At 33.9% G+C, this 27,516-nt stretch overlaps 1 protein-coding gene across 2 annotated transcripts in view; it reads right to left on the bottom strand.

Annotated features, from left to right (window-relative positions):
- Positions 1-1,954: 1,954 nt before the first annotated feature.
- Positions 1,955-27,516, bottom strand: part of LOC135083969 (uncharacterized) — a 44,672-nt gene continuing 19,110 nt past the window's right edge. Inside the window, exons 2-4 of one of the 2 annotated variants that reach the window (XM_063978732.1) lie at positions 23,299-23,673; positions 18,726-18,853; positions 1,955-2,873 (exon numbers count right to left, since the gene is read on the bottom strand). In XM_063978732.1, coding sequence (XP_063834802.1) covers positions 2,697-2,873; positions 18,726-18,853; positions 23,299-23,623 — 630 coding nt within the window. In that variant the 5' untranslated portion in view covers positions 23,624-23,673 and the 3' untranslated portion in view covers positions 1,955-2,696. Of the gene's footprint in view, positions 2,874-18,725; positions 18,854-23,298; positions 23,754-27,516 lie in introns of those variants that run through there. The other variant, XM_063978731.1, reaches the window with a different exon arrangement.

Raw genomic sequence — 27,516 nt, 5'->3', positions numbered from 1 at the left:
GTCGACACCGAAAATGACAGTATTATTTATTAAACTCATATTTCATAATAATTATATCCTCGCAAATATAATTACGTGTAGAAAAACTTGACTAGCGCTAGTCTTTATTGATTGTAACAATATTTTTACGCACTTCAAATGAAGCAAGTAACTAGTTTAAGACTCGGTGGTTAGATGGCGTTGTTTAGATATATTGTTGTATACTATTTAGATAGCCATATACGCCATCTAGTTTGCAGAAGAAATGATGAATTAAAATATTGTAGTTATGAGTTTATGTTTTCTAGACAGTACAGAGCCACAGATGCTTTCGCATGACGGAAAAATGTGGAACTAACAGAGGCCTTCAAGAGGCCTAATCTTGAACTGAAATACTATCTGGCTTTTTTACCACGACCTATTTTCAAATTTTCGATATTGAGCCCTTATAAAAAGATTTATTTGAGAGTCATAGTCGTCCCCTTTAGAATCAGATATTTTCTTGTATTGTTTAGAAGATATTAAAGTTACGCTGCTTTACTGTTTCAATCTCATCACTATCATTTCAGGCATAAGTCCATGAAAAAATGACGATTAGTAAGAACTATTTATAAGTCTAAACAAATAAAGACATTTTGACTTTGACTTTGACAATTTCATCATTTCAGCCACAGGACGATAGTCTGTCAAACTCCATATAGAAGGGACCGGTTGTTGTGGTCGCGATTGGGGTGGGGTGGTGCAATTCAACCTAAGTGTTTTACTTGGCGTCCCGTCGTCTGTACCTATACGTATAATGTTATTTAGAGGCTATGTAGTACTGTGAGAACTGCTGCCGACAAACTGTGTCACAGTTTGGCAGAAAATATTAATGTTTACTGTGTGTATTTATATGGAAAATAAATAAATAAAAAAAAAAGACCTCCCCCAAAGATTTCCAGATTAGCCGGTTGGTAGCGGCCTGCATCCAGCGCCTTCCTTCTGGTTTTATGAGTTAGTCGGTCTTCCTTGTGGGATAATCGAATAACTGAAGAATAAAATTGACTTCGACGGGTTTATCCAGTGTCTAAGCAGCTTAGTTGGAAGAGCAGTCGCCCGTCAAGCGGAAGGTCGTGAGTTCGATTCTCTCGACCTCATAGGTGGACATCCTACACTGCGACGACGTGACCTACCTCCACTCCAGAATCTTGCTGCCCCATCCGCCATCATTTTTTTCATTTCAGTAATTGTCTATTCAAAAATATGATTAACCGATTGCCCTTTGAACCGTTTATTGATTACTATACCTCATTATAATACATTCTTTTGGTCGCGTGCCTCATTGGTTTACATTTGCATGATAATGCTAGAGTCCCTTGGGTAGTTATCAATATTATTTGCCTGATTATGGAACCGCTTGTCAATATTGATTGAACGTTAAAACCTTCTAAGTTTTTGACTGCTGAACATAGGCCTCCCCCAATTATTTCCATGTTGATCAATTGGTAGCGGCCTGCGTCACTTTGATTATATTTATGAACTGTTAAATTTAGGTTAGGATTGTGTAGGTATCTATTTGCATGAGTATCATCTAGTTATTTAGAGATTCACTTAAGAATTAACAAAACTGAATGAGTTTTGTTATTCTGTCTATTCATCCTTCTTTACTACATGCTATATTCTTGAGGTCGTCGGTCCATCGGGCAAGAGGATTTCCGTTACTACGTCTTGTTGCAAGAATTATGTTCAGTTCATATCAGTAGATTCTCGTTCTCGCATCAATCTTCCTCCAAAGAAAGTATTATAGGTACCAGGTAGAGAAAATCAGTGTTTTGCTAACTTTTCTAAATAATCAAAGAAAAATTGAAGTACAACACCAGACACTACCGATTAGCCCTGAATTTTTTTCCTAGCTGTAAGGTAAAACTGTTATTTTTACTAATTTACGTTCATTTAATGTTACACATAAACCACAACATTTTATTTCAAATAACTTTATTTAAAACTTTCAATCTACAAAAAAGAAATGCATTTTCGTATCAGTACCACAGACATTTATGCCCAACATAATTATATTCAACTTAAAAACAACAAAACAAGAGAAAAAGTAACAAAACATAAACAAAAACAAACAAAAAGTAACAAAACAAAATTAACGACATTCACCCACTATCATTAATTACAAAAATAACTTTACAAATTAATGAGTATTCAGGCACAGGTTTTCAATAAATTAAATAAATTAAACTATATTACAACGTCTTATTACTAGAATAAATAAGGTCTTTTAATAAAAAGTACTAGGTATTGACCCTGTGGATCAATTTTCAAAAAATATCATGAAAAATTAATGTACTTAAAATCTTCAGGCCTCTAGCGATTTTCTAACTTTTATTTTAGCGAACAAGAATGGTAAATGGCATTGTTTTTATCAAATGAAAAAAAATGAACGCATTAACTTTTTGAACAATTAAAATTTACAGCCGTATTTTGTATAGCCTGTATCATTAAGCCTATAAATTAATCTATCTTGTATCAACAAGCTTAAAAATTTACTGGCTTATAATAATAAGCTTATCTATTAATCTAGCTCACGAAAGCTTGAATCTTACAGCTTTAAAAAGCTGGAAAAGCTAAATTAAACTTACTATCTTTTAGAATTATAAGTCCAATTAGCTCGCTTCGCTTGTATAGGCTAGTTTGTAATAATAAGCTTATTATAGCCTAGCTTATTCAGCTTAGTCTTTCTTGTAAGCTGAGTAAGCCAGATCTGAGACGTCGTTGTAGGTTCTGCGGTCCCAACCGCCACCGCCACCGCTTCCGGAGGACCAGCCGTGGCTTTCATGGCCGCTGCTGCCGCCTTTAGCTGACATGAGCTTCTTGAGGGCCATGATACCAGCTAGGAGGAGCGCGATCTGTAAGAAAGAGAGAGCGTGTTTTAGATCGAATGAAAACAATTGAAAAATGTTGACAAATACGCGATGAAAGATTGTTTGGTGACACAGAGCACGAACGTGATAAACTGTTTAGAACTTCTGACAATGTCACATGTTTATGAAATATCGTTCGACGTTTCAGCTAAAGGACGTCCAACGTCCACTGCTGGACAAAGGAATCCTCAATGATTTCCTAAAGACATCAAGGTGCTTCTCGCTTCTCTACCTTTACCATATTATTATCGTCGTCGTTAGTGAAATATTATGTTGAGCATTCAACGATACACGTCATATTATTATGTTTCCAGAGAATGCGTAGCTTTAATTTATTTAAAAAAACCTCTTTATGAATTTTATCGGGAGATAAAACGTAGGAATATTGTGGCTGAGGTGCACCATCTAACTTTAGCCTTTACTATAACGTTAACCGGTGTTTTTTGTATGGAGTTTGACAGAATTTTGACGTTTGTTAGAGTTCTTTAACTTTAACACACGTCAAAATTCTGTCAAACTCCATAAGATGGTGCAATCGAGCCTATGGGCTACTATCTATCGGAATCCCTGGATGTTCTTCCGTGAAATGAACTCCGAGTTAGTTAAACATTTTCAAGCCGCGACCATAAACTACTAGACTTTTTACATTCTTAAACAAAAGGAAGGCATGCGGTTTTATATTCAAGGACTTTTGATTATCATGCTAAGAAACCAGTTGTTGAATCAAGTTCTTTTTGTACCAGTTTTAAAAAGAGTAAAAAATCTGTAACGAAGTTATATTGGATTCTTTGTTGGGATTTCGTTTTACTGTTCTGAATTGAATCTTCAATATGTAGGTACCTAAGTTTTATATTTGTTTGATAACCATTAAATTAAAAATATCTAAGGATTTTTATCAAGAAGATTATCAAATACTGTGTAGCTTTATTAAGTTTGTACTAAAAATCGAAACAGTTAAATCACAAAACAGTAATGTATAAAGTAAGTATGTACCTACTTATGTTCAATTAGTGATAAAGTTTCCTAAAGTTTTATCTTAACTCATTCAGTAGTTTTTACACTTCGTACACCCACTACGATGGGTACCAAACACCCATCTATAGTCAAAAACGTTTTCATTTATTATCAATTAAAACTAAAATACTTTACTTAAACATGTGCAATACCTACATTCACCATAACACATGTGCAGACTTCAGGGGCGGTTATTTCAACATCACTCGAAATAAATCTCGCACGGCTCCAATTCTATCACAAGCCGCACGAGATTTACTTAAAGCAACATCAAAATTAAAATGTCTTTGTCTTCTTAAAACCACGTGGAAAAAACAAACAAAAACACAGAGTACGTCTAGTTGAAAGAACGTTGCTAAGATGACTGCGTCCTGTGATTCGGTGTGGCCAAGTTGGGTTAGTAATATCCACGTTTTATGCAATGCCAAATGAATTTGAATGGTAATTGGTTTTTAAGATCAGATAAAACCGTGCTTCGTACAGACTGGTAGATAGGTAGAGCTTTGAAAGAAAATACAGCTACGTTTTTAATATTTGCAGTTGAATAATTTTGACCATTTTTGAATAATGTTTTGTTTTCCTGAAGTACCTTAATTAAGATTTTAATAAAGCTTGAAAAACTAATTACACAGTTCAATGTTTTCTCTTAAATGGTCACCTTAATATTTTAACTTTTTCTTTTGAAGGGACGCGCGCCAGTAGCTTTAAGAGCTTTTCCAGCTTCACCGGGCAGAGTGGCGAGTGCAGAAGGTAGCCGTTTGGCGATCGTCGTTTATTTTAACTGAAATTCTAATGAAGATTTTTTCTGAAACTTTTTTCAGTGGCCCTGTGGAATATTCTCCCTAAATCGGGGTAAATGTTACCAACTGGTATCCCAATCCTTATTACAATGCGTAGAGCGGAGCGTAGCATAAGCATTCCCGAAGGTCGATCATGTGGTATTACGTTGTACAGACGAGGGCATATCAAGCTTGACACTGTGGCTTCTAAGTCCTAAGTAATAGAGGCGAGTTTGCAACGAAAATGAAAAGTTTGATGTGCTGTTGTTTTTACAAAACTTATTAATTTCCTACATCGTACTTTACAAAATGCATCTTAAATTCAAGAATGTAGAGTACATTTTACGAGAGCAGCACAACTATGTCAGTGGTATTTGATCAAGATAAATGATAACATTTTTGTTTATTGGTGTATTTATGGAATGATAGTGGAAATTACTTAATAGTTACGCCGGTCACGAAAGCATTAACGCTATGCAGTTATTATTTGTAAATAAATCTAATGACATTATTATAGGTCAGGTTAATTGAGTAAGGCAAACATTCAAACAAATTTTATTACTATCATTTTCACTTAACTACCTTACGCCCGTATTCACAAACATTACTATGAGATCTCACAGTGCGCGTGGACGCAAAGAGTGACACACGAACCAATCACAGATTTCCTATTTCCATATTTAATCCTTGTCCAAATCCGGATTTCAACTGTCAAATTTAATTCAGATTTAGATTAGACATTCACAATTTTCGATGCGTTTACAATTTAATATTGTTATATAATCTTTTAAACTACACTCGACAGCAAATAAATCGCACCACCCGCGACAAGCATTTTCAAACGTATGCATCCCTACTTCCCACCAATATTGGCACCTTTTAAAAGCCTAGTTCTAAACTTCATTTTATTAAAGGAAAGGTTTTTACCCCAAAAATGTGTCTTTACAAGGATCCAGAGTCACTTCTTCAAAAAATAGGTAGTTACGCTATAGCCATTTTTTATGTCTATAAAACTGTTAAGTTGGGATTAATCGCTATCCATCTGTTGAAGAGGACACGTGTGATCATTATTTGGTTTTATAACCATAAAATTTGGTCTAATGGATCCCAGAGGTGAGCCCAAAGTGACGTCTTTTTTCAAGTCATATTTATGGTATATGTTAATCATTTATTAAGAAATTAAATGTGTTTTTCTTTAAGGATATTTATTGGGCTTTCAAATAACACCAATATTGTTGGGGCACCATTATTGTGTCAAAAGAAAATCTTTAAAGTTCGCGTCGCGGGTGGTGCGATTTATTTGCTGTCGAGTGTATATGAAAATATAAAAACATCGAAAACCGTAGAGAAATTTGACAGTTGACGGACAGATTTAGATTAGGATTGAATATAGAAAACTAGCATTAATCTACTCGAATAATAGAGAGACAATGAGTCTTCCTTTTGTTTAATTCATTCAGATTTTCGAAGAGTATTGTTACACAAAAGCAAAAATCCTATGAGATACTTTAAATCAGAATTATCAATAATTGCAACGATTCAGAAACTCCAAGTGGGAAAAATCGCGACTATAACCCAGTATTATTTTCGAAATTGATATGTGCTGGTAAAAACCTTCAAGCTATGTCGACAATCTGAGTTCACAGTTGAAAACAATTTGTTAGAAAGTCCTCGGAGGCCCATATCACGATTCCCTCAGGTCAGAGGTCCGAGGGAAAGGCTTGTACGCTCGACAGCACATAGCTACATATTTTTAAAATAAAACAGCTTTTATTACGACTGCATAAGAGCTACAGTTTAGATTAACGTGCTGGCGTCTGTACGCGTAGCGAGTTATTTTAATACTTATAGATGTTATTAGATATAATAGTGACGAGAGGAAAAATAATTACTGACTTTTGACACCGTGACATCGATACAACAGAGTTGTGTTTTCTTTTGTTTTGATTAATTGTAAAAAAACGGATTTTTTATGTTAAATCGTATAACTTTAGAAACCTTCTAAATGTTTGAGATTGTTAAAACTGGTTAATATGCAAATTTAATATTAGTAAGATATTTATATTCAAGGCACCAACAGGCAAGGCACCACAGGCAACTGCAGTACAGATTCCATTTACTGTATGTGCCATAGTTAAGCTGATCTGCTGCTGATATCTTATCATAGTTAGGACTGACATACGCGATGCTGTTATAAAAAAAAACTTTTAGTATGTCGTAAGTAATTAAAAGTAGCTTTTTAAACAGCATAAAACATAACAATAATCTTCTCTAATTTATCCATAATACTTTAAAACGTGACTAGAATTTTTAGATCAAACTAAAAAACAATGGAGATAACATTCACAATTGTGTAAGAATGACTTGAATAGATTTAACTTTTTTAAAGAAGAGCTTTGAATGTGATTTATTGATCGAAGTCAGAATTTCATTTGTAGTGATTAATGGACAAGTGACGTGGATCCAATTGAAAAGTAATTCAATTTTGTAACGTGATGATTGAGTAATGAAACTGATAAGTTTTGAGTTCTAATAACGTAAGAACCAACAGATGCTATTGTTTTTATTATGATAATTCTTCTTCTTCTTCTTATCGTGTCGACAACAAACCTTCATAGTGTCAGTCTAAAACTCCGCTACAAGAGTGGTGTTGTCAACAGCATTAATTAAATCCTACTATGTGCAGCATTGCTCGGGCAAGACATCATGTGCCTTGATAATTCTTATTATTATCTGAATTTTCAGTTCTACGTAATAATTACGGTTTCTAGTGAAAAGTGAATGTCAACAATTCGCGAAAACTTACGTCAAACAATCTTATAATGATAATTTCATGTAAATGACGTAGATTATATGAATGAAAAGTAAAAATTAGGTGGTGATTATACAATTGTTTTATTCTTGTGATTTCATGCGAATCACATTTCGGGTTATTTTAATAAATGCATAATGTATGTTTTTATGATAAAAATCTTCTAAGGACTTGCAAAATGTTGGTCTCAAAGCGCTGGTAGGGTAAAAAGATTATGAAACATGTAGAGGCTCCTTAAGAGCAAAATATTTGATGAATTGTAAATACTATTTTTAATAAGTCTATACAAGTAAATAAATTTTGACTGAACAAAAAAAAATGTAATAAGTACTACGCATACATTTCTGCGTTACACGTTGACTCTACAGCTATTATTGTATTATTTAGCTGTTCTCTCTACCTATCTATTACTGTAAGTTATTAATAAGTGAAACTAGAGAAGAAAGATATCACGATGTTATTTACGAGCTTACCGAAAAGATAATCCCATCAAAAACAATACTTGTCAAAAAAACCAAGTCTCGCAACTCAGTTGTTCTACGGTAAAAAGTTGTGAGATCCATGTAATACCAAGTCCAGGCCAGGAAATCTTTAACGTTTTACATAAATATATTGACTTGGCCATCGCACTAAATAATTTAATTTACACGTGTTTTCATGCGATGGCCAAGTCAATATATTTATGTAAAACGTTAAAGATTTCCTGGCCTGGACTTGGTATTACATGGATCTCACAACTTTTTACCGTAGAACAACTGAGTTGCGAGACTTGGTTTTTTTGACAAGTATTGTTTTTGATGGGATCTCATTTCTTTTTGTATTTTGTAGACAGCAGTTATGTATCTAGAAAACTGGACCGAAATTGAAAAATTTTACTCGACTTGGCGGTTGCACTACCGTGCCCCCAAATCTCATTTCTTTTTGTATTTTGTAGACAGCAGTTATGTATCTAGAAAACTAGCTGGACCGAAATTGAAAAATTTTACTCGACTTGGCGGTTGCACTACCGTGCCCCCAAATATTTTAGTTTTTCCTTGATTCATACACCAAACACTACTTATATTCCAAATTTGAAGCTTCTAGGTCTGCTAGAAGTGCCTTAGAATTTTGATGATCGGTGAGTCAGTGAGTCAGTCAGTGAGTGACAAAATTAAGTAACTTTGACCCGTTATAATTCCTAAACTACTGGTTCAAATTGAATGAAATTTTAAATATACCGTGTCTTTACAATGCCTGCATAGCTAATGAAAATTCAGCCTTCTAGTTTTATCCACAACGAAGTTACAGGCAGTCGAAAATGGCCTGAATTGCTTCGAGAAAAGGATGGTACGGCCGTGCCGCTTTTTTGCTCGACTTGGTGGGGGCACTGCCGTGCCCCCAGATTACGTGTGTACCTACAATAATAAATAAGTCAGCCAGTTTTCATTTCAACAATTTATGACAGTAAAAATGTGATATGTATGATATCGAAATAGTAACAGAAAACAGAGCGTTACACACTTTGGTGAATTCAGGTTTCATTCAGAGTCATTTTTAATTTTTATTATATACTAAACTCAACATCAAATAAACCGCACCTTCCGCGACGCGAACTTTAACGATTTTCTTCTGACACAATCATGGTACCCCAACAATATTGGTGTTATTTGAAAGCCCAATAAATATCCTTAATGAAAAACACATTTGATTTCTTAATAAATGATTAACATATACCATAAATGTGACTTGAAAAAATACCTCACTTTGGGCCCACCTATGGGATCAATTAGACCAATTTTTATGGTTATAAAACCAAATAATGATTCACGTGTCCTCTTTAACAGATGGATAGAAATTAAACGCAACTTAACAGTTTTATAGCCATAAAAGTTGGCTCTAGCATAACTACCTATTTTTTGAAGAAGTGACTCTGGATCCTTCTAAAGACACATTTTTGGGGTAAAAACCTTTCCTTTAATGAAATGAAGGTTAGAACTAGGCTTTTAAATGGTACCAATATTGGTGGGAAGTGGGGATGCATACGTTTGAAAATGCTTGTCGCGGGAGGTGCGATTTATTTGACGTCGAGTGTAGTTTTCCGCCCGCGGCTTCGCCCGCGTGGAATTTGGTCTGTCACAGAAAAACAATATCGCGCGCGTATTTGCTCACCGTTTAGACCTACCCTGGACTACGACAAACATTTTAAAACCAAAATCAGCTCAATCGGCCCAGCCGTTCTCGAGTTTTAATCAGACTAACGAACATCAATTCATTTTTATTTATATAGATAGATTTATAAAAGGTGACCATTTATTGTTTTTAATCTGAGTTTTCAGTTAGTCTTGTGGAATAAAGTATCTTTCTATCAATAAGGCAGAAGAGTAATAATTTGATAGCCATCGAAGATTGAATATAAAACATAAATGAGTTGCTTGCTTATTTTGACTCACGTACGCTCATAAAGCACGTTTTACCTTTCAAATGTCTTTATAAACTACAGGTCAATCCAAATTGCAGGTTACGACCGAAATTACGTTACTTTCATAGTTAATTATTGTCGAGAACTTTCACTCATCAAAATTTATGAAAGGGTATATCAACGCTTATTTAAATTTTTAAAATCATTTGTAAGTTTTCTAATGGATGTAATTATGAGTTGAGGTTATAATGTCCGTAACTCACGGATGGCATGCGAGTGTCGTTCACCTGATAGAAAGTGGCTATCATCACATGGCAATTGGAAATATTAGGTCCGTTGATTGCCATCAGCGTCAGTTAGTCGCTATCTCAGAAATAAAAGACGAACGTTTTTTGTAATATTTTTTGGTCTTTGTACACTACACGTCTCCCTGTATATGAGAATGATTTAAAATATGAAGAGATTTGACATCAAAAACAAAATTGAATGAATTTTATTGAGAAAAAAGAAACACCACAGATTTTTTATGCAGAACAAGGCAGGTATTTGACTGCAATCGCAACTGATGTTAAATGAGATAAATGAGATGCAGTCTAGGATGATTTTTCACTCGAAAACATATAATTCTTCGTGTCTTTTAAGTTCCTACATCTACATCGTTGGACTAACTTTTAAATAAGTAAGTTTTATAACCAGCTGACCTGGCGAACTTCATATCGCCTATGTTCATCAGAAATGTAGGATTCTCACGGTGAAAGAATTTTTCAAATCGGACCAGTACTTTCGGAACCTATTCAATCCAAAAAACTAATCAAATCTATCTTCTTTCATATTAGTGTGCAGACAGCATTTCATTTATAGGTAAACTTACACCCGTATTCACAAACATAACTATGGGGTGTCACAATGCGCGTGGACGCACGTGGTGACACACGAACCAATCACAGAGCTCTATTTCAACGCTGTGCATTCGATTTGCTGCTTCACTTAGGCAAGCATCGTTTGTGAATACGGGCGTAGTCATGAAATCTTGCTTTGGTGTAAAAGTTCTTCTGTCGGAACCACACAGCCGATCTCTTTAATGTCAAAGTTCACACATCAGCAGTAAAAACCTGCGGTTCACTTACCCTATTCCGATCTTAGTAAAAACTATTTCTCATTATTGTGCGCTGTGTAAACTGTGCCGTTAACTATGCTATAGCAAATCAATGTCAATGTCAGTGTCATTGGGGGCGATGTTTTACATAGCAGTTTATGGAACCATTAGGTTTAGCTTTCATCGTATGTGTTATTATTGCCCTGGTTTGATGTATTACTTTGCCTTTTATATCCGATACCACAGATTTATAGTATAGTAGCCATAATGTTAATATGTTATTTATGCCTTTAGTGATATCAATTATTGAGAGTTAAGATTTACCATACGTACCTATGTGGTTGGAATAATATAAAGCGGTTGGCTAACACGGGATTAACAAAATAATGCAACGAAACTTTTCATAACAATTACAGTTATTGTACCTTTTTTCAGCTGTAAATACCTAATAATTGGACAGAGCTATAAAATTTAATGATATTGATTCGTTTAAATATTTATTTGAAATATAAAATACTTAATATGAATTTAAATTGAAGAGTAAGTGAGAAAAAGCTAAGCCAATTTTCAATACAATTTTCATATTTAGTTTATTACGAATTCTATTTTTCTTTGCAACTTTTCATAAATAAGACCTTGAACCCTCAAACGGTTCGTTAAACTGTTAGTAAGTACTTACAACGTTTAACCGGTACTTATCTTTCCAAAGACAAAATTTCCGTCAATTCTCAAGTTTCACTTAAATAAGCCTCTAGCTACAATGTACGGGCTCATCAAGGTATACACTGTAGCATCTATTTTATTTGTAATAGGGTTTAGTGTTCAACAGCATTGTACTATATTTAGTACATAGATGGCAGTGAACTCAGTCGTGTCCCAGCTGTTCCAGAAACAGTACAGCTTAGTTGCCTATAATGGGATATCGCTGAGAGTAGCGTCAGGTACAGAAATTTAGAAATACTAGTATTTCATCTCGTATTAGTAAGTGACTATTAATAACAATACCATCAAGTAGGTACAATCCATGCGTACGAAGTCGCAGGCGGCCGCTAGTGCAAAATATTTTATCTCTACAGTCAATAATAGACTAAAGTCAATGACTTCTAAACTAAAGATGGACATTTAAACTGACGGTCAGTTAAACTGATCCGTTGATCCAAAAACTGACCCTGTGTCAATAATTTCGACTTAAAATTTCACAAACTCGGTCAAGTTTTCGATATACTTACGTCAGTCTAATCAGTAAATCAAAATCAAAAGTATCAAAAATTTCACGCAACAACTGAATTAAAAATTAAGTAGTTAAATATTGTTTAAAGAAATATTTACCAAGAAGAAAATGTCAAATATTGAACAGCTAGACCACCTCACAACGTGTTATTTTTGTTAATAAACAAGCGTAATGATGACCGTGTGTTATTGTATTCCTTAATTATTGCTTCCAGATTTTAATAATGTGTAACAAGTGTTTTAAAATAAACTAAAGATATCTTCGTACATTCGAAGATATTGTTGTTATGAGTATAAACCCTCAAACATAATATTATGTCAAACTACCTTCTGAGTGTATTTCGACTACAACAGATTTGTTCATAATTTTATGGAATAATTTTTTTGTGTATTTCTAATAAAACAAAAGAGCTTGGTTTAACGATAAAAGTGGCGCATGAAATTCAGCACTTTTCTAAATTTAGGCGTCTGTCAGAAAAGTATATTTGAAAACTCCAAAGAGTATAGGCAAGTCATCATATTAGTGTGTACTTAGTACAGTACATTGTGTAGTAAAGAAATAGAGTTAGCGGCCTTGACATATTATTATTCTTCATTGTTGACTTAACGACTCGATTTAGATTTTTTCCCATGCAGAACTACAATAGCAACACTATTTAGATAAATACAAAGAAAGTTGAACATTTGTGTACAGATGACACATTATGGCAAACACCATGGCATCTTATGTAGATGACAGTAAGGTCTATTTTCCAATGACAAAGTCTGATGTGAACAGTCTTACAATTTTGTTCACTTGAACGCTGTTTGTTGTAATGACTTTTCCTTTCAAATGTCTAAGATGTGTTTAAATGATGATGAGCTACATTTAAATATCTTGTAGGCAATAATTCGTCAATAAAAACTTTTTGACTTAAGTAATTGATAAAAACCTTTTGCCTTCTATTATAGAGTTGTGTAAATCTGTATTGAATTATCGCGAATGTAAGCTACGATGAAGTCTTAGGCTGAGTTGCACCACCGAACTTTGACCGCAACTATAACTGTGTTTTTTGTATGGAGTTTGACAGATTTTTGACGTTTGTCAAAGTTAAAATAAGACTAATATACAAAATCTTGGTTGTGACAAACGGTGAGTGAAAAAATATATTTAGTTCCGATTCCCTTGTTTCTTTAGTAAGATTTTTATGATTTTTTGATTATTTTCTGCTCCAAAATCTTGTTTTAATAAAAAACTAATAATAAATAATAACTTTGCTATTTTAGCTTATGAAGAAAAACAATTAAAATTGTTTGTTAGCTCAAAATCTATGATCACGTAAGTCCCTACTGTCAACATAGAAAATATAATTATTTGGTTACGGTTTTTTTGAAAACGCTAGGAAATATTGCTTCTTTCACACAGGTTGATGCACGAACCTGATTTAACACTTGACAATCCTATTATCATCATTTTTAATCTTCACCTAATTCTCCGTCTATAAGCTTTTAAGTATGATATTAAAATTTAATTTAAAATTAATTTTCTGACCATACCCAAGCAGTTTAGCTAACCACAGTCTGCTAGCGCTTAAAGCTTCTATCTTAAGGTATTATTTTCCAACTGTGTCAAAGCCCGGTTGGAATTTATAGTTTTCTTCGGTTAATTGTGTTGTTAACCTGCTCTTTATGTTTAATTAGAAAGTACTACTATAAAAATAACAGTGATTACCGATTACAGTCAAGTTTAATTAAAATACCATTGGCAATTTCGTTTTCAAATTGTCTGCATATTAAAATAGACAAATACACTTTTTAACAACAAATAATTTAATTTAATTTAATTTAAATTTTATTTACATATTTGGAAAACAAAACAGATTACATTCTTTACATGGTTTAAACAATGCTTAAATGTAGATACAGACTAAAATGTAACCCTAAATATGTTTTCACAGATTCGTTATACATGCATTAGGTACAAAAAAAAAATATATAGGTAAATAAATCGGAAAGTGTTAATAAACTGCAGAGTAAACAAAACAAAGAGTTCCTCAACATTATTTATGACGAGTCATGGGTAGCTTGGCTGAGGGCATCTTTGACATGTTTCTTAAATGAATGCTTCCTTTGGTCGAAGATATCCAGGTGACTATCATCCAAGAATGCAAGTTCATTGTACAATCGGCACATTCTAAGAAGAGGCTGGTAGTATGAGACGTTTTTACGTTGAAGAGAAATTGAGAAGGTTTTAGGCCTGGGGGATTGTGATTCGTGCTAAAGCTAAGTTTACCTAACAATTTGGGAGAGTATATGTGGGAGTGCAGTATTTTGTGGAGACGTAAGAAATAACGTAAATTTCGGTGGTACGAAGGCGATTTTTAGTTTTAAAACTATTAAGTAAACTGGAGTGAGTCATTTATGGACTATGGTGATCCAATAAAACTAACAACTATTTTGATACTAAATAAAAATAAAATACCAACTGAATTTTGAGAACCTCCTTTTTAGGTCGGTTAAAAACTAAATTACGAAAACATTCCAAAAATATTTCTTCATAAAAACAGGGATGTTAGATAGAGCTGATATTGGTTCCTATAGTTAGGTACTTATAGGAATCCTTAGTATAGAACTAAATTCAATATCTCCGAACTAGATCTCGATAATTTATAGAAAGGGCTGCAAATCCGTTTCATACTTTCTACCGCTGTATGCCCAGAAGAAATACTTATCTTATGACAATAGGTTTTGATTGTACTTTCAAAAGCACTTGTGTTCTTTAGGCTTTCTGAAGTACACCATCGATCAACACTATTTCTTTTTCAAATTTTTAATTGTGTAACACTGAGTGAGAGTGAGAGCATAGAGGCTTAATAATTAAGCATAGATGATAACGTTAAGAATATAACGGTTTATGCGTACTCGTACAAGTGTCTCTATAGATTTGTTAGCTATTACATAATGTTTTAAAATTGTATATTTGCTTGCCAAGAAATGTCAATGTTACTTTGATTAAAATTTTATAAGGAAAGAGATAAACAAGATCCTTATTTGATTAAACACACATTAAGCGTACAGCACTGATAAAACGTGACATGTTATCAACCACACAAAAGTATAAAAAGAACCTCGGTTACGAACCAAGTCTTTAAAAACGCTCTTGAGGCCGACAAGAACTTTCTATGTTTTTTCGTTCGCCGTAAGTAGTATTGTAAAAATAAATGTCAAGTTACCTTTTCACTACACAAACAATTATCACTAACGAATGTATAAGCCTATCATCAAGAGATCTTGACCCTTCTGGTGAATGTATTTATTGAAATTGTGAAAGGTGTAGATAAATTGATACACAGAGATGCGTGACCTTTTAAAATATATGAATTTTCGAGATGTACTATCACTAGTACACACCAAATTGCCCAGACATCTAAAGATCTTATACTCGTATTCATTTTACCTTTATTAATATCAAGTATTTGTTTTATTATTATCTTTGCCGTATAAAAAAGCTTGAGATCAAGCTTTTTAGTGCTTCTATACGGGGATACAAACTTCAGTTAGCTAATACGATGAGTTCATCATCTTGGATACCTCTTAGGTACAATACTGACCGCCTCGAGTTGATACGGTTACGATCCGTTTCCGGGTTGATAAGACAGTGTGCTTCGTCCTTATACTACTGATTCTGTGTATAGAGATATCTGTTTACATTGTACTACACACTTATTTTTTACACGATTTAATGAGCATTTGTTTTATTTAAAAGTAGGCAGTTCAACCTGCCGAATTTCAATCCACTAGGACCTGTCAGTCAATATCCTGGGCTTTGCAAGGCCGCAAGGGGGAGTCGTTGTAGTCTTTCTTGAAGGGACTGTAATTCATACAAAGCCACAGGCAAAAGCTAGTTTATGTATAATAGAGAAACCAGTACAGATAGTACTAGTTATAAGTAACGAGACCCACGATTGACCCCCATCTTACTGGAAGAAAGTGACTAAGCTTGTATACCAGGCTAGAGACAATTTATGTTCGACTCCTGGTTTGAGCTTTTATACTGGGTGGTAATATATTTTATTGGAGTTTTCAATATGCAAACAGCTTATTAAAACTTATTTTAACTATTGTTTTATCTCATTACATTACTTGGTGCGGTCACCATTTGATAGAAAGTGACAAAACAGTGCAATAATTAAAATACGTTTACCTATTACGCTGTTTGCTTTATTATGAATAAGGGTATTCGTCTTTAAAATCTTATTTTATCGAAATCAAAGCGGCGAAGTCAAAGTCTATAAAGTCCAATAAGCAAAAAATCTATTGATTTAATTTGATTTGAGTTGATGTTGTCGATAGTACGTTACTTTTACTATACATATAGATTTAGGCAGTCGCAGTGGCAGACGTATTTAGTGACTTACTTTTAAGCCTACGTGCAAAATAGTGTCTAAATATTCTAGGCATTCTTCATTTAAAACTTACTTTCAGCCAAAGAATTCACAAAAAATACATTCTGCATTTCAAAATTCTTGCCATCTAAAGCCAGGTCAAAATTTCACTGCATAGTAAAGTGCGCGCAGCAGTATCTGACATAGATCTTTGAAGCATATTATCTTAAGATAGAGATAGAATGTCACCTAATGATACATTTCCCACGTGCATGAGAACTCATACAATAGATCGCTTGATACCTATTAAGGCTCAATTATTTATAATTAAGAGTTTTCTCCATTTCTATTGATGACATATCATTTTGTGGACGATCAAGTTGCGGTTTTATAATTAAGGCAAGAATGACTTTTTCTAGCAGAAGATCTTGTGTGTGATGAATAAACTCATTAAGTAAGTAATGTTGGTTAATGATTTGTTAACAATGCACTGAGAAAATATCTCACATTTGAATGCGAAAAGCAGTAAATTTTACACTATTTATTCTGGTAGTGATACTTTGATAAAAGATAAAAATTGATTTAGAATTAATCGTTTCACAAGATCTTTAGAACGATCCAACAATTTTTTGAACAATAAATTGTTCTGGTGTTGATTTTCTCATGAAAATAGAGTAAAATGTTTAATGTTTGGAAAGTATTAACATAAACTAGACATGGGAATTCTCACTGAAACAATGCAAGAAAGTAGTGAAATTATCTAGAGGATGTAATTAGATAAACCCATCTTGGTTGAGTGGGATTAATAGTATGAATATTTATGTGGTAATTATTACAGTTCAAGAAACTAAAAGTGCTTTATGTGTGTCATTAAACATGTAATAATATTATGATGAACTTTCCCCGGGGCAAACTTGACCTTAACTGGTTGGGTTTTTATTGGCGGTCAAGCTGTAGATCCTGGCTACACAGGAGTTGCAGCGGTGGGAACGAGAGGAGGGAATAGTCCCGTACTTATTTTAAAGTATGATAATATTATTATAATATTAAAAGTTTATGACGCGGTAAATATTTATATGTATTAACAAAAAAATATTATTAAAATAATATAACTATTAATATTTTTGATTGACTGCTTGATATATTGGAGTTTCATGACAACTTAAAATATTGGACGCGACAAAGAATATCAGTAGCTAATAATTTCGTTTTTTAGTGTGTCGGAATAAAAATGTATTAAATTAATTATTTGTCAGCTGAATTACAGAAAGACGAAGATGAAATTTATATACATTTTTGAAATTAAAAAGACTATTATTTTTAAAATAATTATTATTTAGCCGACATTATTTCTTCTAGTACTTAAATATTAAAAATATGCAAATGCTTTTGAGGAATTCAAAATTGCAATTAAGATAGCATCAACTAAAATTTATAGATTCTGCACATCATGTAACCAGTATTTAAGCTTCAGGAGATTTTTCAGGCTTCACCGGTCAGAATGGTAAGTAGGTATAGAAGGTACACAAGCGTCGCTAGAAACGTATTGTATAAAATTAAATTATATGTTTTCGATATTATGTTATATTGTGTATTAGTATCTCATAGGTACGAGTATGTATCCGAACGAGGCAAAATGATAAAACAATAATGCGCGAATATTATGCAGTAACATTGGACAACTAATAATTCTGAATGACCTAACATTTAATAACTGTTAGGTAATTTACAAGTAGTATTATGGATCCTGTCAAATGCCTATTTGATGCATGAAAAGACGCTACTTTGTTAAAAAACCTAGTTTGGTGTTTTTTCGTTTGTTAATTTTTAATTTTGTAATCAAACTGTCCACAATGCATGCCGTTGTCGACACGAAAAGAAGAAGAACTTAGGCTGAGTTGCACCACCTAACTTTGACCGTAACTTAACGATAACCGGTGTTTTTGTATGGAGTTTGACAGATTTTTGCCGTTTCTCAAAGTTAAAGTAAGATGGTGCAACCCAGCCTTAGTTCTTAATATTTTCGTTATAATATTTCATTTTCTTGTTTGTCTTAATGGTTGTCCTAATAAATAAAAAAATAAAGAATTATCTGATACCAATCAAGTGACGTCATGTGTTAAGAAGTATGGGAATGTATTTACCTTGGAGACCAATAAAGCCTTTCCTGCAAGCACGAACAGCCCAGCGATGGCCAGTGGGATCATGGCCGCCATTTTCATCGCGCCGCCCATCATCATCATGCTCATCATCTTCTTCATCTTGCCTCGCCCTGGAAAATTCGGTGATGGACATGTTAAATGCAGTTCATAAATGCCTTTTAACGCTTTGTCAATAAACCAGTTTATTGACAAATCTTTTTAATTAGCTTTGTCTCAAAATGTTCAAAATATTCCGGAATCAATGCTGCTGAAAAGTAAGGATATTCGTAAGTACAGTTAATGTAACTTTGTTAGACAAACGTGAAACTGTTAACTTTGATTTGAATGACACAAACTCCTCAATAAATGTGTCAGTGGACTTTATTTTCTACAAACCTGATGCATGTTTTTTTTAGTAAAAAATTGATAAACAGGCATTACCTATGATTGGTCAATAATTAAAAATTCTTGCCAGCAATTAACGATGCTATGCATTCGAAATAACTTTAGTTGAATTATAAGTATTTTTATTGTCTGGAGAACCCGAAAATGAATGGATAAAAATCTTAGGCGCATACAGAAAGAGGCCCAAAACTTTAGAGGCTTTTGATTTGTTAAATTTTAATATCACCAATCACCGGACAGAATCTATTAAGATTGAGCTTCTAAATAAATGTTGGTAAACTAAGTTATTAGCAACTTAGAGAAAGAAATAGCTAATGAAGATATTAAAGAATTAACAGAATCACGGACGTGTCATTTCAACACGCATTTTCGCAAACACCATTGTCACTTATGAATACCATTGCGTGAATTTATACACTTCCCCAAGTAGAAATGATTATCTTCAACGTTAGTGAAATGAAACGATGTAATAAACTATAGTAATAGCTGCTACTACGTGTAATTGCTACTGTTGACAAAATTTACGGGAGAAACTATGAGGTACTTTTGCGTTGTAATTTTTTTTTTCGAGATATTTTAGGATCTCCTATAAAATGGGATCTAAAAGATATAAAGAAGTCTAGTGTTTGTGTTGAGAAAATACTTATGGATAAAAGACTGAAATGAAAATGAAAATATCTATTGCCACACCAATCTTAGTACAAAAACAAAAAGGCAGACTTCCACACGAGGCATTGCCTGTAATATGTATAAAAATCTTACAAAAAAGATTTGATTATTATTAATATTTTCGTCCAACCCAAAACTTTCTTTCAAAAATTGCGTGAGAATCCACCACGTCGAATCACAGATGATTACCTAAGAACAAAAATCCCATCATTTTTTGGAACAATAGTTGATGTTTCCGAGTCATTAAAGATTACTATGACCTTTGCTTGATCTCACCATCATTCAAATACTTGACTTTCTATCGAATTACTGACCATTGACTTTTACTCTCCGATGGTTTTTTCACGACTCCATCACGAATTAGAGGCTTGTATTTTTGCGTAACATTAATCTTTTGTAGGATCTTCTGCCGTTTTTCTGACATAAAATATTATTATGAGATGGATCTTTTTCATATTTATAAGCCTTTCTACATTATAAGAGTTTTATCAGGAACAATTGTGTAAATTAGGAGAATCTAACAGGTGAGCTTTTGACTGTGTGACCCCTACAGCCATCACAATATCATGTGTCTTCAAGGCATCAGTATGTATCACCCTAGACGCTAGACGAACGCTACCATGTAACCTTGTTGATGATCAAATAAATAAATAAATAGACTGCAACCACGCTTCTAGCTATCAGGTGTATAAAAAAGGATTCCTTTATCGCGAAAAATATGCTAAATTGAAATGAAAAATCATTATGTTCATGATTCCAGAATTATAACACTTCTTTACTAGTTAGGTTTCGTCGAAGGTTAAGCTGCAGATCCTAGCTATGAAAGCTGAAATAGTGGGAACGGGAAGACTAGTGTTTTGTATTCTAGCCTACACTCGCTGGCGTATTTTGTTTGATTTTTAGTTGCAAATACCTTTAAGAGCAACATACTTGTACTAATATAAATGACGTTGCTATGCATTGTGATATTGCTTTTCTTCAAAAACGCATGGTCATTTACACACATCTGTAACGCTCTTAAACAGCTTTTCCCATAAGAAAAGCTTTATGGCTAAGAAATTAGAGCACCCCATTACTGGACCAAGACTGATGTAAATGGCCATAATCCATGGAATTGTTGTAAATCGATGTTGGTAATTGTGGTTTCTCTCGATTTAGTTAGTGGTTATGGGGTGATATGGCGGTGTTAATGGCAGAAACAGTGTCTGTGGTTTATAACAGTTTTATAGTGGTGTTACGTAGATTCCTACGGGTTTGGAATACGTTTTGTTGGTCGAAATCTTACGATTGTGATATCCATCACATCAAGATTCATAAAAGCATGAAATATACTTAAAATAATTACAGTTTAATTAAAAAACACTTTTATAACATAAGTACTTACTCAAAAAAAAATGTGACTAAACTTCTAACAAATGTTTCTGCATAACCCGAAGGTAAACTGGACGAGAATGCCTTATGGCATTAAGTTCGCCTAATGTTAAAATTTTGGCATTGAAGTATAAATAAATAAATAAACATGTAAGCGCTTAGGCTCTTCTGTAAGTTTATTGTGTCGCTCATCGAAAATGAATAAAGATTTCCTTTTAGTAAATAAGTCTTAAAACTACTTCTAAAGCTTTTTCAAGCTTCTTGAAGTTCATTGAAGCTTTTCATCCCATTGACCTACTTATTTGTACACCTCTATGTCTCTATTCAGATGATTCATATCTAAATCAACACAGTAAAAACAGGCCTGTCCATCTCCGCGAGTTTACATCGAAAACAAAACACGCACGATTTCCCACCTACAGGATACTATTCGACAAGGCCTCACATACGAGCGAACATTGACTCACGCACGCGTATTCTTGTGTATGATGGAAGAAAATAAAGAAAATGGTGTACTAAATACTGTGCAGTATTTAACTGCCTAAATAATAATAAAAACACAGAATGTACTTTTTTAAGTTGCCTCAAGTCACTGAGAGGTAAATAAGTAGTTAATATTATTCATGATAATTCATTCTAAATCATGTATTTCCTCCGCCATTTTCCGTAGTTTGGCACCTCATGTCTCATCATTTTACCGAAGTCAGCCCTATAGCTTCGGCGCAGTGCCGATCACTGACGTTTGTCAACAAAATGGTGCTTGACTCTTGAGACAGGCTAAATTACACCATATTGTTAATGACATTGAGCATACATTTTTTTAAATACCTCCGCGAAGTAAAACTTCTGTACGTAGTACTTATTATTATTCTGTGGTAAAAAGCACAAAAGATGTAACAATAGACGTGAGTCACATACGATTCATGTGACAGGGAAATAATACAGTTCCTGAGATTTCCATGAGAAAAATGTCGTTTAATTTCCAATTCATTTTCTTTTAATCATACAGAAGAGAATATTGAGAAAATTAATTGAATCTTGCATGCATAATAAAATGCATCGCAGTTTATATTCTGTAATAATCGTTTATTACAATCAATAAAGTATAGGCTATGATAATGAGTAGAATTAATAACATTTATAATAATACATGAGTTGCTTTTTTACCGTAAATTAATTTTACATAGACAAATAATGAATAATTAAAATACTGTTATTATTGTTTTATGATGTTAAATGAATGTTTAAGTATGGTTTGATCTATTGGTGTTTGCATTTTTGCAATTTTTGAGTTATTCATACAAAAAACAAAAATAATTTGGTAGACGTTTGTTATATTTACTCAAAAATCTAGTGTAGGTACCAATGTCCTAGAGGTAATGAAAAGAAAGATAGAGAAGCTTAACATGTTTTGACTTACTTGCCTAGATATTCAAATGTTTATTTTAATGTTTAATTTCATTCATGTATATCAAAATATTAGATGGAATGAAAAATTAAACTACTGTGAAAACAAAATACAATACTGTTTAGTTTCAATAAGTTTCAGACTAATTTTAGGAATGTATTTATAAGTTTTTCATGTTCCAGCCTTTGTATTAATGTTTCAATTGCTTAAAGGTAATGTGTTGTATGATATTCATCAAAATATTGATACGAACAATGATTTGAAAGTTCAAAGTTGAGGATAAATGGTCTTCCTTTCATCAACGATGATAAAATCAAAAGTCACGCCAGTCGATTCAGCGGAAGTCATGCTGATGATTTTAGGCAAGTGAATGCAAAACTGTATGTCATTGAATGTAATTTAATTAAGGCTTTAAGTCAATTATGATGATGAAAACTTTGCTAATTTGCATGGAAAGTGCGGGTTTGAGTAATTAAACGTTTGCATAAATGAATATGGGAGATGAAGATGATAGTTGAACTTATTAGTGGAATCACAATGAAAATTATAATAAGAAAGGTTAGGTATCGCAATAAAAATAATGAGAAAGTTGTGCGCCTTTTGTCCTTGAATGAAACATGCATTTATAGTGAAGTAAATGACAACAACTTAAATATATTCGTAAGTATACAAAACCTAATAACATTGAACTTTTTTCAAAGGAAAATAAACAAAAAGTATTACCTTCTTCGACGCCCTTGTTGAGGTCCTGTCCTGTGATCTTAGGAAGTGACAGTTGGATCGTCCTGGAGTTGGCAAAGGACGCAATCCTGTCCCACAGCATATCTGTCAAAGCTTCATTCTTGTCTGCTAAATTCCTTGGCAAATTCGACTCTATGTCATTCTCACTGATTGGTTTCACCTCCGATTCTGATGTCTTCACAATTTCCACTCCATCCACCAAAGGAATCGCCTCTGCTCTCGCTGCTCTATCGAAGAACAGTATCGCCTTCTTCTTCAAGCAAGGAATAATCCCGTCACTCCGTTGACAATCCTCGTATATCCTCATGGCGTATCTGACTCCTAAATCGTCTCTCGCTGTCACCGCGATGACAGCAGCTGCCAAAATTAACACTTTAGCGTACATTTTTGATGTAAACGGGACGGATTGATAAAAAAGACTGTGGATTCTCGTGCAAACAACGCTCAATATATAGCCTATGCGGTCATGAAATGAATTGTACGCTCGGATCGGGGGTACGGTGTTAGGCCGGTACCACACTGTTAGAAACAAGCGTGCACGACCGACTCTACTAGACAGTTAGGTGCAATTTTGTGAAATGTTGCCAGTGTAGAGAGAGGCTTAGACAGTGTGCGAGTGAAAAGGAAAACGTTGTTTATTGAATGAAAGGGTAGAGAAGAGGCTATGTTGAGATTGACCTTAAACCCTTTTGAACTTTTGATTGTGAATTATTCGTTGTTTTTATGCCGAAGTGTGTTAGAAAATAATAGTGGGAGAAGCACGCATTGTTAATTATGTATTCAATTAAAACCATAGGCATCTTTGATTGAAAACTACTTATGCTATTACAGCAACAACGAAATAGAAAATATCGCTAACCGGACTACAAAACAAGGTGCGATAGTGGGTTCAAATCCCTCAGGGAGTAATTTTGAGTGAAATGATCACGAATTGCACTTGGGGTCTTAGAGGATCAATATGATCATGTATATTGTATTCTACGGTATTTTCGTGCTCTAAGTTTGTTTACCTATCACCATTGTACCTATACCTAACCTCTGCATACTTTGTAGATGTGATTGTTCGAATAAAAACATTGGTTATACCTACCACTGCTATGATGGCAGCTGTCATCTTTTCTTTGAGAACTAAGCAGTATGTTGCTTAATTCCTTAGTTAAATTGCTTGACGTCAAATAAAAAATTAGGTAACCCACACCAAATACTTAACAAAAAAGTATGTATTGAAATTGAGCACCTTTATTGCAAGCAATTATAAATAAATAGTCGTCAGTAACGCTATCTAACATTGCCTTATCGAATTATGTCGCTTATTGATATGGCTATGAATATTATGGAATATTAAATCTTTCTTTTTGTTTTGAGTCATTATTTTTCCACCTTTTTTCATTTGTAACTTGGCATTTTCCAACAACATTCTTTAGTATTGAGCCCACAATTTTTCACGACCAACGCTGTCATTAACAATTATACCAGTTCCATTGTAATTAAAATATCTATGAACTTCCCTCAGTCAGCAGTTCAGTACCGTGAAGATATACTTCAAGATATATTAAATGCACGCAACTATGTATCTGTATATGTTACAGGAAATGTATGAAATCTAGGAATTGTATACTTTTCCTAGGAAATGTATACAATTCCGAAGCTATTTAGGAAATGTATAAAATATTGCTTCAGAGATTTTTTAATACGCACATATTCTAGGAAATGTATACTTTTCCTAGGAATTTTATAGAATTCCAATATTGTATTAGGAAATGTATAAAACTAAGCGGCACAAGCACGGTCGCGTGGTCGGGTGCCCCTCGGTACGCCTAAAATTTAATTTAGCCAAACCACATTGGCCGATAGGTACTTTTAATTCACAATTATTATTGTTTAGCCTGACAGTTGTTTTCGCACTATTATACTTTGGCCGAAAAAAATATTTGCCTAAAATTTATTAGCATACCTTTCTTTCGGCATCACGCATATTACGCTGAAGTATTGGAAATCCCTAATTTTAACATCTCTTTTATTAAACTATTATTGGCATGAAGGTTTTAGTACTCCTGTAGCTAGATAACAATGTCTCGGTTAGGTTAGGTTAGACTTGCGACCTTTTCTCCGAAACTTTTAAGTTTCGGAGAAAAAAAAGTGGCGTAATAATTAAATGATTTTGTGTAAAAAATTTTAGGCTTAAAATTTGTGTGCCATAGACAACTAGGCGTACAAAAAATTTGGCGATTCGTTAGAGACCCCGCGTAATCGGATGATGCAATATCCTCCCCTCGCACCGCATGTCCACGCGTATTCATTGAAATCTTAACATTTCCGATTGCTGTTTAGGAAATGTATAATTTTCCTAGGAAATGTGTCTAATATAATTTACATCACACATTTCCGGGTGATTTTAGGACTTATACACAATTCCTAGGAGTTGTATACAATGACGGATTTCATACATTTCCTGTAACATATACATAAATTAAATCTACACTACAAAAATGTTCACCGCTTCTGGCATTTCGTATGTAAAACTAAAAATTTAGATGCAATTTTTTTGTAAAACCGTGTTATTATTGCTAATAAAGCTACGTTATTGTGATGAATTCAGAAATATACCCATTTCACGGGTAAAAGTTATAAAACTGCATGTCGTTTGTTACGTGTACTTTCTCTAATACTTGTGTTTAGGTCCATCGTTCATTTCACGTGTATCATACTTTTTTAACGTCAGAAATTGAATATTACGGCATTGGACCTGGATGCGAGCAGTGCAGGACCAAACGTTATGGTAGTCCTTGTGGGACGCCTTAGTCCAGCAGTGGACATTTTTTTTTGGTTTAGGTACTACTTAGTTTCTAATTAGGTACTACTTTGCCCGCGGTTTTTATCGCGTGTATTTTGATCTGGCATAGAAATTACTGCTGATTACCTAATACGAGTATAAAGTCTTAATAGTTTAGCATGTGTCAGTGTAAAAATGGATCGTTCCCTCTACAGCAGTGGTTCTTAACCGGTGGTCCGCGGATCACTAGTGGTCCCTGGAGGCATTCCAAGTGGTCCACGAAGACATCGTAATAAACTGCAAGTGACGTGACGTGATGAGTCGAGTCAACACAACGCAAATGTCGCACAGTGGGCGAGAAATCGACCTCCCCTTTCATAGGATTTTGAAAAAAAATATAAGTGGTCCCTGACAAGACAGAAATTTGGTAAAATGGTCCCTCGTGACTTAAAGGTTAAGAACCACTGCTCTACAGCTACACTAGATTCATCCATATCCAAGTTATTTTTACGACAAAAGGTGGCCTGTATCTTTTCTTAAGTTACAAAATATAACTTTTCGCAAAATTTCATCCAAATAGTATCTTTGCTTAAGGATTTGAGAATCACAACGCAGAACAACGCGTTATAATCTGAACATACTTAAATAATGCATTCTATACACGAATTCTTCATTTTATCGCCACTTTTTAACCCAAATCTACATATATCACAGCCTGGATTAAAAAAATATTAAGCCAGCGCTGAAGCGTAGGGGACTGTAAAGGCCAAATCCTCCATTTACCTCTGGTAAATTAGAGAAACGACCTTCAGTTGAGGCTAAATGACCTGAAGATGAAGTTTCTTTATTCAAGGGTTACTTGATGATGAAGATACAGTATCTTAAATCAAAGCAGAATGTGCGTAAAGCCTAACCTCACCTTGTCAATCATTACGTGTCTTTTAATTACACTTAGGAGCAACGGGCTTGATGCATCGTCTATACTTAGCGACTGTGATTATAACAGGACGCTATTTTATAGCAAACACCATTCATACTATAGTTCACATACCTGCGTAAATGATAGATCGAGGAAAAGTGAAAACTTAATAAGGATTTACATCTGTCATAATGTAGAAAAGATAGTGAGATTGAGAGTTATGTGGGTAGTTACTTTTCCACTGATTAAGCATGCTTAATTACTTTTTGAACATGAAAGACTAGCGGCCGCCCGCGACTTCGCGAAAATGAATCATCATTATCATTTCAGCCACAGGACGTCCACTGCTGAACATAGGCCTCCCCCAATGACTTCCACATTGCACGATTGGTAGCGGCCTGCATCCAGCGCCTTCCTGCTACCTTTATCAGGTCGTCGGTATACCTTGTGGGTGGACGTCTCACGCAGAAAATGAATAGAATACACAGACTTAGTGCTTTTTAATTCC

This window comes from Ostrinia nubilalis, chromosome 24, assembly GCF_963855985.1.
Source record: "Ostrinia nubilalis chromosome 24, ilOstNubi1.1, whole genome shotgun sequence".
Classification (NCBI taxonomy): domain Eukaryota; kingdom Metazoa; phylum Arthropoda; class Insecta; order Lepidoptera; family Crambidae; genus Ostrinia; species Ostrinia nubilalis.
This window is presented reverse-complemented; position numbering and strand designations above follow the sequence as displayed.